This window comes from Garra rufa, chromosome 2, assembly GCF_049309525.1.
Source record: "Garra rufa chromosome 2, GarRuf1.0, whole genome shotgun sequence".
In the NCBI taxonomy this organism is placed as follows: Eukaryota; Metazoa; Chordata; class Actinopteri; order Cypriniformes; family Cyprinidae; genus Garra; species Garra rufa.
Window position 1 is genome coordinate 21843176 of NC_133362.1, and position 18713 is coordinate 21861888.

General features: G+C 34.9%; 2 protein-coding genes across 2 annotated transcripts in view; one reads left to right on the forward strand and one right to left on the reverse strand.

The window, feature by feature from the left end:
• The window catches only part of wdfy4 (WDFY family member 4), a 61109-nt gene that overhangs the window by 30562 nt on the left and 11834 nt on the right, over positions 1-18713 (forward strand). The window contains exons 40-54 of the mRNA XM_073833894.1: positions 2964-3041; positions 3149-3340; positions 4069-4153; positions 4261-4433; positions 6998-7146; positions 7929-8049; positions 8253-8338; positions 8442-8498; positions 10723-10755; positions 14516-14558; positions 15750-15869; positions 15953-16070; positions 16529-16638; positions 17582-17735; positions 17824-17915. Coding sequence (XP_073689995.1) covers positions 2964-3041; positions 3149-3340; positions 4069-4153; positions 4261-4433; positions 6998-7146; positions 7929-8049; positions 8253-8338; positions 8442-8498; positions 10723-10755; positions 14516-14558; positions 15750-15869; positions 15953-16070; positions 16529-16638; positions 17582-17735; positions 17824-17915 — 1611 coding nt within the window. The remainder of the gene's footprint in view (positions 1-2963; positions 3042-3148; positions 3341-4068; positions 4154-4260; positions 4434-6997; positions 7147-7928; positions 8050-8252; positions 8339-8441; positions 8499-10722; positions 10756-14515; positions 14559-15749; positions 15870-15952; positions 16071-16528; positions 16639-17581; positions 17736-17823; positions 17916-18713) is intronic.
• Positions 9045-11521, reverse strand: lrrc18a (leucine rich repeat containing 18a). Its single transcript, XM_073833895.1, has one exon. The coding sequence runs from the start codon at positions 11519-11521 to the stop codon at positions 10676-10678; it is 846 nt and encodes a 281-aa protein (XP_073689996.1). The 3' UTR covers positions 9045-10675.

An 18713-nucleotide genomic window follows, 5' to 3' on the forward strand; every position in this document is an offset into this window, starting at 1 on the left:
ATTTGTATTAAAATATTAAAAAAGTATGAAACTTTTCATTTGAAGTCAGTTGAAGTCAAAAGTCAAACATACACCTTGCAGAATCTGCAAAATTGTAATTATTTGACCAAAATAAGAGGGATCACACAAAATGCATGTTATTTTTTTATGTATTACTGACCTGAATAAGTTATTTCACATAAAAGACGTTTTAATAGCCCACAAGAAAAAAACAATAGAATTGAATTTATAAAAATGAACCCGTTCAAAAGTTTACATACACTTGATTCTTAATATTTTGTTGTTACCTAAATGATACACAGCTGTGTTTTTTTTTGTTTTGTTTAGTTATAGTTGTTCATGAGTCCCTTGTTTGTCCTGAACAGTTAAACTGCCTGCTGTTCTTCAGAAAAACCTTCAGATCCCACAAAATCTTTGGTTTTTCAGATTTGTTGTGTATTTTAACCCTTTCCAGCAATGATTGTATGATTTTGAAATCCATCTTTTCACACTGAGGACAACTGAGGGACTCGCAAAGTAAGAATAATGTGCACATCTTCATTCTGGTCAAAAGTTTTGACCCCCAGGCTCTTAATGCATCAAGTTTCCTTTTGAAGCATCAGTGAGTGTTTGAACCTTCTGTAATAGTTGTATATGAGTTGTATCTCAAAATCATAAGCATTGTTAGAAAGGGTTCAAATACATAAAAATGCTGAAAAACCAAAGAATTTTTGGGACCTGAAGGACTTTTCTGAAGAACAGCGGGCAGTTTAACTGTTCAGGACAAACAAGGGACTCATAAACAACTATCACAAAAAAACAAAAACAAAAACAAAAAAACACACAGCTGTTGATTAATAAGAGCACAGTTTTAGAGTATGTAAACTTTTAAACAGAGTCATTTTTATAATTTCGATAATTATTTTCTTATGTGGACTACCTGGTTACTTGGACTACCAGGTCAGGTTAATTGTCTTTTTAATTGATGATGTTGACTTTGGTCATTTGTACTAGTTGTTTGTTACTATTACATCATTTCTGTCTAATGGGTGCTAAATCAATTTCACCATTTTAAAACATTTATTTAGCACACGCAGGCTAATCCAGTTGCCTGTACACCAGAGAACTTACCCTTACAGAGTGGCACAGGGCAGACTTTCCTCTGGATTCATTTCAAATATATGCTACGGACTAATTATATCTTCATAATGGAAAGATAATTAACATAGCTAATGATCAAGTTAAGTTTATTACACATTCACCAACAGCCTAAAATGAAGCTGACGTTATGTTATGTTATCATCAAAGGTAGTCTTTTTCTGTGGAAAGTAATTAAAATGGAAATCAGTGTGATGTTAATTGCAGAGGGGATGCTGTTTAATGTGGCGCGCGTACAAGGCCAATAAGTTTGCTGTTTGGGTAAATGGAGTAATTAATGCTATATATTACTTATGATTCTCTAAATAAAAGAATACGATTAGCCGATGATTCAGTGTTTATCTGTCAACACAGGGCCGTAATTACTCCTGCGAACTCCTTTGTAACACTTCTTAATCCCGCCATCCATTTAGCACACACAAATACACAATTTCCTTCTTTTATAGTTTTATAACTTGTCACTGTTTTTCCTTCTAAGTAGCCAAATTGCATTTTTCCTGATTTTTTGTTGGATTTTCTTATTTTGCTATGGCATGCAATGCAGCGATGAGTATGTAGGTGAAACAAATAAACTGACTTACTAAGTAAAACTACAAAATAATTATTTTATTACAATCCTAATGCTGTAATAATGTTATTTTCCTGTTTATTCGAAGAAATCCCTTTTGCAAGATGACCCTTTAGGAAAGTTTAATGTTTTATTATTTGTGACCCCTAGACCACAAAACCAACTAAGTAGCATGATGAGGATATTTGTAGCAATTTCAAAAATCATTAGGATGTTAAGTAAAGATCATGTATAACAAATATATTTGTGAGTTTTGTACTGTAAATATATCAAAACCTAATATTTGATTAATAACTAGATTAATGGCTAAGAACTTAATTTGTAGAACTTTTAAGGTGATTTTCTCATTATTTAGATTTTTTTTGCACCCATATATTCCAGATTTTTATATAGTTGTATTTCAGCCAAATATTGTCCTGTTTTTATTGATGGAAGGCATATTTATTTAGCTTTTCAGATGATTTGTAAATCTCAAAATTGACCCTTATGACTTTGTTTTGTGGTCCAGAGTCACATTTTACAACAGATTATTTAATTTGCTGCGTTTGACACTAATAACAGAAAACAATATTTCATGTCAAAATGAAATATCTACAAATTGTTTGTATTGTTCATAACTATTCATCCACCTCAAGTCAGCATTTAGTCCATGCACCAAAAAAGCCAAATTCTATCCACAACAACTGGTCAGAGATGGCCATTTTCATGCAGTTACACCTTTTACCAATTTTAGATTTATCTTGTGCCTTCATACTTGTCTCAGTTTGAGCTTGAGCAGTGCTGGGTTCAGTACTCTTACTGTTCACCTCTAGTCTCTGAACTGCAGTCAGTGTGGCTGTTGGGCCGGCTCCGAGAGGACACCACTGTGATGATTGGTTTAATGAGCCTTTAAGTAAATCTGGATATGAGCAGGTCGGTGGTGAAGTACACAGGCTTCCTGAAGGGCTAATGCCTATCAGTACAATAAATCAGCAGGACACAGAGCATGGCGCAGGGCCAGCAGCCACCTCACACTGCGCTTATATTATACTTTAAGTTAATTAGAGCACACTGAGGACTATTGGAGACAGCTTTATTGTATGGTTAAATAGCCACTAGCTTGTTTTTCCCACATGAATGCAATTTGCGAAATGTTATTGTAACTGTGTGCAAACCTAATAGCTACAGAGGACCGTTTATATACATATAACTGTCTGCTTGTTCACCTTTATAATGTACCTTCATGTGTGCCCATGTTGTGTGTGTTTGTTTCCATTAGGGGTTCATCTTAGACATGGAAACACACTGGCAAACTTGTGAGACCATATTTGATAGCATGTTGAGGAGTCATGCACAGGTTTGTTTTTTTTTGTTTTTGTTTTTTAAACCATTAATATCTATAACATTGTGCCTCAGGAATTAAGCACAAAAAATCTAATTGTTTTGCTTTTGTGTTTTGTGCAGATGATGCATAGTGCGAATGATTGTATGGCCGTTCAGTGGCTAAGAATAGAGGAAGACTTGCTTAGAGAGAGAGGTCTCTTCGGCCCTGGTCCAGGGGTCTTCCTCAAACGAGGCTGGGTGCAGAACACCGCAGAGGGGCGCAATCGCACACGTTCCCGAATTCGCAGAAAGCAGTTACGCCGATCCAAAAAGGTGAACTATTATCACTTTACATAAGAATAATAATTTCTGAGTGAAGGATATTGATGCCATAACATTTTTAGCATAAAATAAAAAGCAGGTTTTATTATGTTTTATTATATTATATTAAGTTATTATTATTATTATTATTATTATTATTATTATTATCATTACTATTATTATTATATTATTTTTTTATCATTGTTAAATAATCATCAAATGCAGAATTTATTTTTATTAATTTTTATTTAATTTAAATTAAATTTATAACAATATTATTATTATTATTTAGTATATTTATTGTTAGAAATCAAATTAAAATAATAATTTAATTATTATTTAACAATGATAAAAAATACTTATATAATAATAATAATAATAACTATTATATTATTATTATTTCGTATATTAAATATATATAATAGTATAAGTATTTTCTATTGTTATTAAATAATCATCAAATGCAGGTTTTATTTTTATTATTTTTATTTGATTTATAATAATAAATATTAGTGCTGGTCCTGGGCAATGATTAATCGCGGTAAATTGCATCCAAAATAAAAGTTTTTGTTTATGTGTACTGTGTATGTTTATTATATATAAATGATCTATCTCACGGTTCTCAACCAATCAGATTTGAGAACCAGAACGAACTGTTATATAGAAAACCAAGCTTTCATTTGCCTTCTTCAGCAATTTCGTTTCTGTTCTGTTAAATATGATTTATTTATTTTAAATAGATGCCAGCACTGACTTCAGGCCTCATTCAGAAGAATTTTGTTGAAGACAGCAAAGGAGCTGGAGATGCTACTGAGGCTGATTCAGGTATCAGATCTTTCCTGTCATTTTTATGATCAGTGATATGTTTTATATTGTGCAGCTACAGCTATATCTATATGTTTCTTTAAAAGTACATATTTTATGCATCCCAGACCCCAGGATTCTGTGCGAGCCAAGCCGGGAGGTTGAGGAGGGGCATGGTTTAGACTGTCAGCATTTGACCTTTTTCCCCGTCTTGAATGAGGCCTCACCTATGCCCGAGGATTTCTCAGAGCAGTGCATGGATATTCAACTCATACTGAAGGAGCTGGAACCCACCGAAGAGGTGAGAGTGACCCATCTTCACCTGGAGCCATTCCTTTAGTACTTGTGCGGACAGCTGTAGCATGTGTGCGTGCCGAGCCTGACAGCACTCTACAGCATTAACAGGGCCGAGAGTGGCTGACAGAAGTATTAATAAGGAACAGTAGGGGGTGATGTCTGCTGTCTTGTATTCATTCAGTCGGCGGTGTGTCCTGCTGTGCTGCGTGTCAGCCGAATTGCCCTCTCCATACTTATTAATATAGAAATGCACACGCTTAACGCAGCCTACGCCTCAATTCCAGAGGCAATGTGTGATGACTGTAATTTACAGGCACCATGTCTTCAGAGGCTTAGCTTTTCATTATTGCTCAAACAGGAAATAACTTCAAGGTGGAGTATTATGTGTTGTTAATTATTGCATTTATATGGAGCTGAGGTATGGCAGTTGGTGCTCATTTGAGCAATGCGAAGTTCGAATCCAGCTCATATAATTTCCCAGTCCTACTTCTACCCAGAATTTCTAGTAGTACCTCAACTATTCTAAAACAGAAAGTGACTATATACTTGAAATTTACATACGCCGTGCAGAATCTGCAAAATGTTAATTATTTTACCAAAATAAGAGGGATCATACAAAAGGCATGTTATTTTTTGTCTAGTACTGACCTAAATAAGGTATTTCACATAAAAGACGTTTACATGCAGTCCACAAGAGAACATAATAGTTGAATTTATAAAAATTACCTTGTTCAAAAGTTTACATACACTTGATTCTTAATACTGTTGTTACCTGAATGATCCACAACTGTGTTTTTTTTTTTGTTTAGTGATAGTTGTTTATAAGTCCCTTGTTTGTCCTGAACGGTTAAACTGCCCACTGTCCATTATTTGGTTTTTCAGCATTTTTGTGTATTTTAAACCTTTTCCAACAATGACTGATTTTGAGATCCATCTTTTCACAGTGAGGACAACTGAGAGACTTATATGCAATTATTACAGGAGGTTCAAACCCTCACTTATGCTCCAGAAGAAAACACGATGCATTAAGAGGGGTGAAAACTTTTTTAAATTAAAGATCAGGATAAATTTAACTTATTTTGTCTTCTGAGAAACATGTAAGTATCTTTTGTAGCTTCTGAAGGGCAGCACTAAATGAAAAAAAATGATGATGATTTTTAGGCAAAATAAGAAAAATGTACACATCTTTATTCTGTTCAAAAGTTTACACCCCCGACACTTAATGCATCATTTTTCCTTCTGGAGCATCAGTGAGCGTTTGAACCTTCTGTAATATGCATATGAGTCCCTCAGTTGTCCAGTTGTGGAAAGATGGATCTAAAAATCATACATTCATTGTTAGAAAGCATCCAAATACATAAATGCTGGAAAACCAAAGAATATGTGGGCCCTGAAAGATTTGTCTGAAGAACAGCAGACAGTTTAACTGTTCAGGACAAAAATAAACAACTATCACTGAAAAAGAAAAGATCAAGTTTATGAGGGGTAATTTTTATACATTTAACTATTACTTTCTCTTGTGGACTTTAAGTAATATAAGTAATATATTTATAGTGGAAGTGTTTATAAGTATCGTTTATAAATATCCTTTTTACTTTGTAATAGAATTTCTTATTTCTTCATAGAATAGTATGCATTTAAATAATCATTAACCACATTAACTGAATAGCTTTGGTTTTAGTCCTGACCATAGTTTGTGAACCGATGAGTGGTGCATATATAATCTGATGCAAACTATCATAGAGCACTCTGAGAAACATCCTCTAGCGAGGTGTAATATGTCGTTGTTGTAAATCCCCAAGAGCAGACAGAATTAGGACTGACTCAGGTCAAGGCTGATTCTGTTTTATAGCTCTGTTTGAAACCCAAACCCCACCAGGTGGACCATATATTTAAACAGGGCCTTAATCAATTAGCGTGTTGCTATTGTTGCTGTGTCATTGATTAATTCTGGTAATAAACAGTGGGGCCCTCTCTGTGCGCCGGTGAGGGGGCGCTTGCATGGAGAGGAGGCTCTGATTTGATTTGTATTAATTGTGGAGCGGCTGGCAGTACGGCTGGACCCCATATGTTTCGGGGACGCGGATCCCCGGAGCCCAGAGTCGCGGTGACTCAGGGCTGAGGCCAGGTGCAGCTGCTTGGTGTGAAATGAAGGGAGACAATACAATTAGCCATGCATAATCGAGAGGTTTCGTGCGAACTCCGCCTGCGGAAGATTGGCCCCGTTTCACAAACACCCCTTCCATTCAGCATCTTGCCTTTTTCTCCCTTTAATTTTTGTCTCTCCACCATGTTGTTTAGATAATGAAGTGGTAACAGTGATCAATCAAGACCGGGGTGGCGCTTCTTTGACACGTTAGCCCCAGGGCACAATTCAGAAGGCAGGCTGCAGTGACACTTCGTACAACTGTTGAAAACTTGGCTTGACATCGTGTTTGCTCATTCATTGAATTTGACAGCATGTAAAACAAATTACAGCTTTATTTTAAACCGTTCAATGCACAATACGGATTCCTGTATCAGCTACTTGATATACATGCTGTCTGCTGTAATGTGTTCATACCTCAGGTCAAAGCCAAACACTGCGTGGTGGTCGTCAGCGGTCACATGCTGATCGAAGGAGTGCTGTTGTTTGGCAAAGCTGACCTTTACATATGCGAGGGCTTCACGTTGACCTCCACAGGAGATGTGTGCTGTAGAATCCATCATCAGACCAAGTAAAGCTACTGTTTTCTCTCAGCATAACTCTCTACTTACACACTACTGTTCAAAAGTTTAGGGTTGGTAAGATTCGAAAGAGATCAGTCGTTTCACCAAGTTTATTTATTTGACAAAAACTACAGTAAAACTGTAATATTGTGAAAAATAATTAAAAAACTGATTATTTTCATGTATTATAAAAGGTAATTTATTTCTGTGATTGGAAAGCTGAATTTTTAACAGCCTTCAGTGTCACATGATACTTCAGAAATCATTATAATATGCTGATTTGGAGCATGAGAAATATTTATTAATACGATACAGTAGTTGCAGCTTGTTTTTTCATGCAGAAACAGTGATAGATTTTTTTTATGAACAGAAAGTATTTGTTTGAAATAGAAATATTTTGTAACATTCTAAACATTTTTACTGTCGCTTTTAATAAATTGAATGTATCCTTGCTCATTAAAAGCATTCATTTATTTGAAGAATCTTTTAAATGGTAGTGTATATATTAAAAAAAATATCTCTTTTTTTTTCTTTGAAATTTAAAATAAGGTTTTGGAATTTAAAATCTTAAACTATATAGTTATAAAATATTTAATATAAAATAGTGTCATTTTATAATAGTTTTAAAATATTATCATTGTGTAATCATATTTGTGTACATAATTGTGATATGGAGTTATTTTATTATTAAAACACAGTAAAGGAGGTAACATTACTTTTACTGAAATAGAACAGCTTTATTTTTGGGTATAAGTTTAACGGTATCTTATATTTTCTGCACTTATTATAGTGTGAGAGACTCATATATTTGCAGCATGATGAATAAAGAGAAAAACTTGGTGAGCCCAAGCTGCAAACACTGGTCATATGATGACATCAAAGAGGCCAGTTTCATGCGCTTTCTGCTTGAGGTAAGATTCACAGAGCATGTAGTCATTTTACTTTTTTTAGTGTATTTGTTCTATAGCCGTAATGTTACAGATTTTTTTTTTCATGTTTGTCATTTATAAATAAATGTCCAGTGCATTTATTAGCCATATGTGTAAATACATATATTAATCGTGATTGTTAGTTTAATTAGTTGTTTTGGTTTTATTTCTTGTTGACATTATAGGACAACGCTCTGGAAATATTCCTAAAGAACGGAACTTCAGTGTTCCTCGTATTCTTCAACAATGACCACATCAATGCATATAAAAGGTAAAACGAGAAAGTGCTTGTGCTTCAGGCAGGTAAAGAACTGTGTGTGAGGTGACAGACAAAATTGATTTATCTTGATTTTTTCTCTCTTTGTCCTTTCTAGGCTGTGCTCTGTGGTCTCCTCATTAAAGGGAAGAGTAGAGACTGTACTTAATGTGAGGTGAGTGTCAAAAACATCTGCCAGATCTCGCAGGCAGCTGCCACTTCAGTTAGAGAGGCTGTGATGCTTTTACATTGAAACAGACAGAGTTCTGTGGTTTGGAAGTTTCCAGAAAACACATTCTCTTATGTGTGCGGTTAACTATTGACAGGAAGACTCTCAATCCCCTAAACAATATCCCGGCATTACACTGAAACTTCAATTACTGCATCTTCAGCACTTCCTACCAATTAAAACGGCATCAGTAACTTTTCAAAGTCATCAGCAGCCAATACAACTCACAATTTTATAGTTGTTAATTGTCTGCAAGGGTGCTATAAGCTTACTACCTATTTGTTATTTCAGATGTTGTTTTGGTTCAAATTATCATTCCTTGACTCACCATTTCAATTTCTGTTCAATTTAGTTTGATCATATTTGGTTTCCCTGTCTTTCTGACATGATGAAGAAGGAATGGACTAATATCTATTGTTTTCCATCGGCTTCAAAGCCAAAGTTGTTTTCTTACAACAAGAAATACACATTCATTTGATGCATATATTTTTAATGATACTATACAGATTACAGATCCAAGGACTCTTGATTGATAGAGTACGACAGCGTTTTAGTCCCACGTTAAAAAATAAAAAAGTCCAATATTACTAGATTAACTAAATATTTTGAGAATAAAGTCGAAATTACGAGAATAAAGTCAAATTGTTATAATAAATATGGGATTATTGGCAGAAATCATACAATGTGGTATACTCGCAGGGACAGTATGCTTGGAATTAATATTTCACGTCTTCGATTACATTCATTAGGCCTATTTGTAGTGCGCCAGCCACCAAATAATAGCAATAAGCTTTGTTCTTTTGTCACTTTTAATATGAAACAAAGTCTCAGCTTTCAAAATCTCTCAGTTTTACAGCGAAATACAAACAATGTCTTGCAATAATGTGTTTTTCCCGAAATTGATGTGAATCAGTTACCTTTTTGATTACAGTGAGACGTGATTCGTTTAATTAAGTTATACTGTTTTCTTTATGAAAATTCGATCACCTACTCCGAAAAACGCCATTGGCGTCCAATCTTCTATTCCTCACATGTATTTGATTAAAAACAACAAATAAACGTTTTAAAGGTTGAAGTGGACTCCAACTTGTTAATATAAGTTATATTGTTGTCTTTTCTGATGTATATAAGTGAATATTCACAAGCTGTTTTATTCACGGTATAATACATTAAATTATTGGAAATATTATTTCATTATTTGTAGTACGCCGAGTAATCGCAATTATTTTTTGCATTGTTGCTTTTAATATAACACAGCTCAGCTTTCAAATTCTGATGGTTTTATCACAAAATACAAATTATAAATGTGTTTTTCCTCTTTATTTCAAGTTTATCACACAATATAAATGTGAAGGCACATCAGAAGGAATGAAAATAACAGTATAGTCTAATATAATCAAACAAATGTCTTGCTGTAATTGAGGTGAATACAGTGATCTGTCACACCACATTGAAGAGCATGAAAACCACATTATTGTAATCGACATATTGTTTGTATGAAACTTTGGAATATCTCCCGGTGCTCCCAATCTGGGCCATTTGTGTGTGCAATAGGCTAGAATATATATTATATATAATATATAAAATATTATAACTTTAATCTCGTAATTGCTACGAATTATTCTCGTAATTTTGTCTTTATTTTCAGAATTTTGACTTCATTCTTTTCGTCATATTTCGACTTTATTCTCAAAATATTTCGACTTTATTCTTGTGATATTTCAACTATTTTTTTTTTTAAATATTGCGACTTTAATGTTGTAATCATATTTACTTTACTCATAATTACTTTTCAACGTGTTACTAAAACGCCATCCTAATAGAGAGATAAAAGATATTGTAAAAAAGTGTCAATTAATGTATATATGTATATTGAAATATTCATTATTTATGTGCAAATTCATATATTTGGACATTACATTTTAATTCTGTTTTGGAGGCACAATGAAACATTTAGCTGAACTTTAGTATAAGTTGAAGTTTTGTTTGACACACATTTTCAGGTTTTTTTTTCCCACAAAAATGTGCTTGAGATCCAACAATATTTGGTGGACCCCTTGCAAACCCTGCAGCTTATTTCCAAAAAGTACTGGAGGAGTTTTAAATACTGTCATTGTTTATCATTATGTATAAAGGTTATTCATAATAGACAATGTATTGGTATCTCCAGCAGGTCTGGCTTGTCCTTTTTGAAACCTTGGAGGTGAGCTAGTAGTCTGCTGCCGCCAATTTTCCTGATTACCTCGAGCTACAGAATTTGGCGAGATCAGCCCTGAAAAATTACTCTTTCTTTGCGACCTCTCATTCAGCTTTTTCCTTCTGCACCTTTCTAGACAAGGATGGCACATATCTCCTTCTCTCACTAAAAACAGATTTTCCATCACCTTTATAGAGTCAGAATCTTTGCCGTCTCGCTGTGTGTAAGAAACAGGGTTGCGCTTGGTATTCAGCTTCGTCAGGTTGGGCAACACCTTTATGCATTCTGGTATCTGCGTGAACAAATTATCAAAAAGTCCTAGCTCTGTCAAGCTCGTCAGGGTGGCCAAAGTGGGAGGGAGGGCGTTTAGACGATTCATACCCAAGTTAAGAACCTGGAGGTTTCTTAGACTTCCTATTTCAGGTGATAAACCAGCAGAGTCCAGGTTGTTGTTACAGAGGTTGAGGTAGAGCAGAGATCCCAGGAGGCCAATGCTTTCGGGCAGTTGTTCGATTTGGTTGCTGTGAAGGTCTAACCAACGGAGTCCAGTGAGCTGGCCAATGAATTCCGGGATTATTTTCAATTTGTTCCGGCTCAGGTCAAGTTCCTCGATGTTTCTTAACTTTAGAAGGCATTTGGGAAATGCGGCGATGCCTACGTTGCTCAGATCAAGACGTAGTTTGCCTTCTGGAGTTACTCTGAGAGCATTTTTAGCCATTTTCAATGTGATCTTCGTACCTTTGGCTCCGCCTGCTCTCTTTCCTTTAGCCATGGAGCTGTGCAGACACAGATTAATGGTTAAGCGCTTCTGAAGCATCAATTTGATTAAGTCTTAACTCAAGTCATGTAATTATTATCTCAGGACCTCGTAGCTTTAAACATGTATGACTTAATGACGGGACAGTTTAGTTGTTTGCATAGGCAAAGAGATATCATGTATGCCTTCAGGCAGTATCGAGGGGTGCGGAGGTGTCGGGCCGTTTGGGGAATGAGAGGGGTGTAATGTTTACGCCCGACTCACTCACCCAACTCACCCTAAAGGGATCTTTTAGGATAATGTCGTTCTCTAATTAAGGCTAATACCAGATAACTGTGCCCAACACATTCTAGGAAAAGCTGTTTGTGTTCCGTCTGATTGATCCGGGGCGGCGCTAGCAGTCCGTGTGACTGTGTGGAAAGAGTCAAATCAGTACTTTGATAAATGACACTGGAAAGAGATTTAAACTCGCTCCCTTCATATCTTCCCATTAAAAAGGAGGAGTGGCTGCATTGTAAGCCCTTTGGCGACTCATTAATCACATTGGTAGATGGGCTAATACGGTTCATCCTGTTTCTATTAGACCTTTTGTTTTTGAATCCGTTGCATCCGAGAGGTGCAATTACAGAGAGCTGACCATCGGCGTGATCCATCTTCATGTTGTTTGTGATTCGCTGATTCTGAACCCCTCCAAACGGAGAGAAAATTGGATGGTATTGCTCTTTTCGTGACATATGAAATATAATAGATGCCGCGACTACATGATTTAAGACCAGAAATTGTTTGTTACAAAAATGTACTTTCTAATGGATGAATATGCTTTATGAAAAATCTTTTAAACAACTGTTTAGTAAGTCTTAATCTTAAAATCTAAATCTTAAAATGATAAAAATTACATTATTTTAAATGTTGTACCAATTATACGCCAGTACTTACATATAAAACAGATAAGAGTTAATACAGTCAGACACTTTCTCATAATTTGTCTTTATTTTGTTTGTTTTTTAAAATATGATCCAAATGGCTAATTTGAAATTACAGTGGTGGCCAAAATTATTAGAACACTAGTATTTTTACCAGCTAAAAAATGGTTTAAAATCAGGTATTTCTATCTTTTGCTGTAGTGTGTCAGTAGGAAATATCAGTTTACATTTCCAAACATTCATTTTGCCATTAATTTTAATAATCCACTGATTTTTTTGTGTGTACAAGGAGTTTGACAACAGCCAGTGCTCCACCCAGAGATGTGATCTCATCATCATCCAGTTTGTCTGGAATGACATGAAGAAACAACTAACTGAGACAGACTAAATCCAGAAGAACTGTGGCAACGTCTTCAAGATGCTTCAAGAAACATACCTGCAAAGCTACAGTACTGATAAAAGTTTTATGCATGTGTAAAATGCTGTAAAATGAGGATGCTGTCGAAAATAATGCCATAAATAGATTTTCTTTATCAATTAACTTCTATTAACTAAATTAAATCAACATTTGGTGTGACCATCCTTTGTGTTTAAAGGAGCTTTTGGCCTAGGTGCACTTGCACAGTTTTTCAGATAGCTTTGCAGGTAGGTTTCTTTAAGCATATTGAAGACTTCCACAGTTCTTCTGGATTTAGTCTGTCTCAGTTTGTTCTGTTTCTTCATGTCATTCCAGACAGACTGGATTATGATGAGATCAAATCTCTGTGTGGAGCACTGGCTGTTGTCAGACTCTCACTGGATTATTACAATTAATGGCAAAATGAATGTTTGAAAATGTGAACACATATTTCCTTCTGACACACTACAGCAAAAGATAGAAAAACTGACTTAAACCCATTTTTAGCTGGTGAAAATACTAGTGTTCTAATAATTTTGGCCACCACTTTATAATATTTTTTTAGTAATAGAAAAATATATAAATACTGTGATAGCCTATAGATAGTCAATGAGCACATTTTTAAGAATATCTACATCTTTAAATGTTTTATTCTTTGTGTGATTTTTTTTTTCCGCCTGTGCTTAAACAAGCTTCACGGCAACTTTAGAAAGGCTAAAAGGATTACGCAAGAGTGTGTAAAAACCAACAGTTTGCTCCAACCAGCTATTGTTACCCAAGATTCATTTCATCCTCTTTTCGGTGTGAAGGAAGACTTAAATAAGTTTTTCTTACTTACAGTTTTTAAATGAGGTCCACAACTGAATTGCTTGAGAATCAGAGGAGGATCTTCAGACTGTAGTCCAAAAAGAAGCTTTGTCCTGTTTAACTTTTGTTACCAAGCAACACTTGCGCGGGGTGCCAAGAGTTTTATTGTCCTGTGACCGGAGTGCGCACAAAAGAAAGGGGAGAGAAAGAAGTGTTGCAGCGTTTATGTTTGTACACTCCCTCAGAATACATTTCCAGAATGTTCTTTGAAGTCCAGGACGTTAATAGTTTCATTAGTACATTTTTTTTCTCTTTCTTGCTTTCTTTTAATTTGGGAATAAGTGATGATAGATGTTTCTGAGCAAAGCAGTTTTAATAGTTACTGTGTAAATCTGATCACCCCTATGCATGCATGTCAAATCAGCTGTGATTCCCTGATTTTTGACTTGTAGGAACCACATTTGTTTTTTCAGTACACAACTTCCAAAGATATGTTACTTTGTGTTTATAGTTATTTTCTAAAACCTATAGATGGCACTATTTACTCCTTTAAGGGAGGGAACGACATGCCTGAAGAAAATCTTAACCCTTTTTTCCACAAGAATGTATGTTTCTTTTGGCTCTTGTGTCTGATGAAAGACGGACCCTCCTTGGTTTAAATCCATTAGCTCTTTCTATTCCTTGACCTGTTGCTATGCAACCATAGTGGACTTGGTTTGGATGACTAGTTCAGAATTCACCGCATTCAAGGCATTTGATTCTGTAACTGTTAGGTCAAACAGAGTATTTGTAAAATAAGCAAAAAAAATATCATGAAATGTTTTACAAAAAAATATTTGAATAAAATCTGTCTTCAATTATTCTTTTGCTGTGTTCGTACAGAAAGGCAGCAACCGTTGAGAAGACTGCCCTAATTAAATGGCAGGTAACGTGTAAGCCTTTAACTGCTTCATCATTATTAACCATTAAACATTTACAGTAAATGGACTGAATGCTGTAATACACAGTTAAAGTCAAAAGTTTACATACACCTTGGAGAATCTGCAAAATGTTCATTATTTTACCAAAATAAGAGGGATCATACAAAATGCATCTTATTTTTTATTTAGTACTGACTTGAATAAGATATTTCACATAAGACGTTTACATATAGTCCACAAGAGAAAATAATAGTCGAATTCATAAAAAATGGCTCTGTTCAAAAGTTTACATACACTTGATTCTTAATACTGTGTTGTTACCTGAATGATCCACAGCTGTTTTTTTGTTTAGTGATAGTTGTTCATGAGTCTCTTGTTTGTCCTGAACAGTTAAACTGCTTTCTGTTCTTCAGATCCAACAAATTCTTTGTTTTTTCAGCATTTTTGTGTATTTGAACCCTTTTCAACAATGACTGTATAATTTTGAGATCAGTCTTTTCACACTGAGGACAACTGAGGGACTCATTTGCAACTATTACAGAAGGTTAAAATGCTCACTGATGTTTCAGAAAGAAAAGCGATGCATTAAGATCCGGGGGGTGAACATTTTTTAAATTTGAAGATCAGGGTAAATTTTACTTATTTTGTGTCTGTGGCTTCTGAAGGGCAGTACTAAATGAAAAATATATTATATTTAGGCAAAATAAGAAAAATGTACACATCTTCATTCTGTTCAAAAGTTTACACCCCCAGCTCTTAATGCATCGTTTTTCCAACAAAGAATCTGTCGGCACTGAAGGATTTTTTTGACTCATTAACAACTATCACTAAAAAAAAAAACAGCTGTGGATTATTCAGGTAACAACACAGTTTTAAGAATCAAGTGTAGGCTATGTAAACTTTTGACCGGGGTAATTTTTATAAATTCAACTATTATTTTCATATGTGGACTATATATAAACATCTTCCATGTGAAATGTCTTATTCAGATCAGTACTAAATAAAAAATAACATGCATTTTGTAAGATCCCTCTTATGGTAAAATAATTAACATCTTACAGATTCTGTAAGGTGTATGAAAACTTCAAGTGTAAATATAAGCTCTTCGAAAAGTGATTTAACTGAATGAACCCAAATGCATATTTTTTGTTTTGTTTTCTTCTCTTCTTGATGGTATGTATTTTCTTTTTCCATAGAGAGGAGAAATCAGTAACTTTGAATACCTTATGCATCTAAACACGCTTGCTGGACGAACATACAATGACTTGATGCAATATCCTGTTTTTCCATGGATCATTGCTGATTATGAATCAGAGGTAAATCTAGTATTAAACTTTACAATTTTGACAACTTTTTTTTTTTTTATGCTTGTTTGACAATCTCATTCAACGTTTGTTAGACTCTGGATCTGTCCTCCCCTGCTACATTCAGAGATCTGTCCAAACCAATGGGAGCTCAAAATGAGAAGAGAAAAGAGAAATTCATTCAGAGATACAATGAAGTGGAAAATAATGACGGTAAAGCATATTTTTTATATGCACCTGTTTTATATTCAACTATTCTATAACCAGAGCTGGGTAGATTACTGACAAATTGTAGTCTTTTACTGATTCCAAATTACATGACAAAAATTGTAGCTATTAACGTAATCCATTACATTTATACATTTTAGGTAATATAATCAGATTACTTTTTGATTACTTTTAGATTACTTTTGATCTAACTCATTTATCACATTGTTTTAAACAGGACAATCTTGTATCATATTGATATAAAAATGCAAGGAGTAAGAAAATATATTCCATTCATTGTAATTAACTACATTATTGACCATTAACCAACATCAGCCAAGAACAACTTTAAAACATAAAGGCAGAATCAGGGCTGAAAAAAAAAAACATTCATGGACCTGAAAAAACATTCAGGGACCTGCAGGACTGAATTAAATTTATTTGATTTCATGTCATGATTGCAGGTGATCTGTCAGCTCAGTGTCATTACTGCACACACTATTCCTCAGCCATCATAGTGGCCTCGTTTCTTGTGAGGATGGAGCCTTTCTCCCAGACCTTCGTCCACCTGCAGGTAAACGTCTCACCTGTCTGACCAGGCTCAGTTACATCACACTACTGTTGTTACAGCACACCAGAAACTCCAATAAATAATGTGTGTTGGCCTTTTCTTTATCAAATAAAGCACAAAACATGTCAGCATGACAGAACTTCTATCAAATTCAATTTCTCTAAATTGAACTTACTCGATGAAATGAGCTTCATTGTTTTTGGCCTTGTTTGGGATGGTACGCTTTTTATTTTTTCTTTCCAAAACTGAATTAGGGTATGATTTTAATATGTATGCAAATAAATTCTTTTGCGTCACTTGTGTGCAAAACCGCATTTCGTTTTTAAAGAATATCTCATTTATACACATGGAACCAATTGATTAAAATAAAATGTCATGCATATTTGATAGCCGGTGTAACACAATGCAAACATTAGGATAACACTTTGCAATGATATTTGCTTCGCTTGAGAAGCTTTCCTCCGTACAGTAATATTCATAATCAGATTTGTGCCACTAACAGTATATTACTTTCATTCAATGAGGGCATTTGCTTTTACTGCAAATTACATAAGTTCTCCAGAGATTTTCGTCAGGACGTATAAACTCCCTTGAAAAATAAAAAGCCTGAATCAATTGCTTGAAAATGTCTCAAATCTAAACAACTGTTTCTTGACTATGATTCATATGCACACATGGGGCTGTTTTACTGCTCTAGGCAGCCTTCCTGGGCTGGTAGAGCTCCCAACGTTGTGCATTAAACAAACATGTGTATATATATGATGGTATGTCTTTTTTCAACATTTGCAATTTTTATTTACTTCTTTGCTGTTTCTTCGCTCTAAATTGTGTTTTCACCATGCCACTTTACTTTTAAATAACATTAGGAAATGTACCCATCCCAAAGTTTAAAATTTTGCTAAATTTAAATATTTAATAAATAAATTTAATATTTTTTTTACCATAGGGAGGAATGTTTGACGTTCCAGAGCGGATGTTTCACAGCATTCAGAACGAGTGGGAATCTGCATCAAAGGACAACATGAGTGATGTCAGAGAGCTCATTCCAGAATTTTACTACCTCCCAGACTTTCTTGTCAACTGCAACAATTTTGACTTTGGTAATATATCAGTATTAGCTCATCAGTTGAATGGAAATGTAGGTCTTTTGCATTTAATACTCTGTAAATGTGTCTATTGATAATACAGGTTGTATGCAGGATGGAACACCATTAGATGATGTGGTTTTGCCACCATGGGCCAAAGGAGACCCACAGGAGTTCATCAGAGTACACAGAGAGGTCAGTTTCTCTGGTCAACGCAGTCCATTAAACTCAAAATAGGCCTTATTGTGGACCTCCAGCATGGTTTGCTTACTCTTAGACTATATTGTGACAGACAACGAGAGTCAGTGCAACCAGAGCACATACCAAGTTTCATGAAAGCAAGCATAGGGTTAAAACGGTATCAGTGTCGCTGCACCGTTCATATCCAGCTAAACTTGGCGATAGTTAAATAATTTTTGCAGCTGCTTTATTTCTCGCCTTTCTTGAGATAATAAGCACTTGTTGAGTTCATCAAGGAAGCCCCATTACTCTGTTTAACGCCATTGTAATTAGAAGATAACAGGCCCAATTCAGCGCAAGTACAATATCTGCACTCTCCTATAACTCCATTACTGAAGCCTGCTGGTTATTGGAATGAATGCTTTCTTTCTCACTACGTTACGCCTGCAGGCATATAAGGGCCAGGCTTTATCAGTTCCCAATCTACAGAGCAATATTTGTATCATTTCCAGATGGCATAAAATGAGCTATTCTGTCTGCTCGCCTTCCTTCATATGCAAATGAAGGGTAATAGAGGGATCTTCCACAATTTAGTGCTTGTGACTTAGAGCTGCTTTGATTATACTTGTTATTTTAAGTGTTTTTTTTTTGCTTTTGTATATATGCTTATGCTTATGTTTTGTTATGACACTTTAGCCAATTCTGAAATACTTTAGGAAAATGACTTGGTAACACGAAATAGGAATACAAACTTTTGGAATATAATGTTTATATCAGATTGTTTGAACTGTAATCAGTCGCTAGGATGGAATA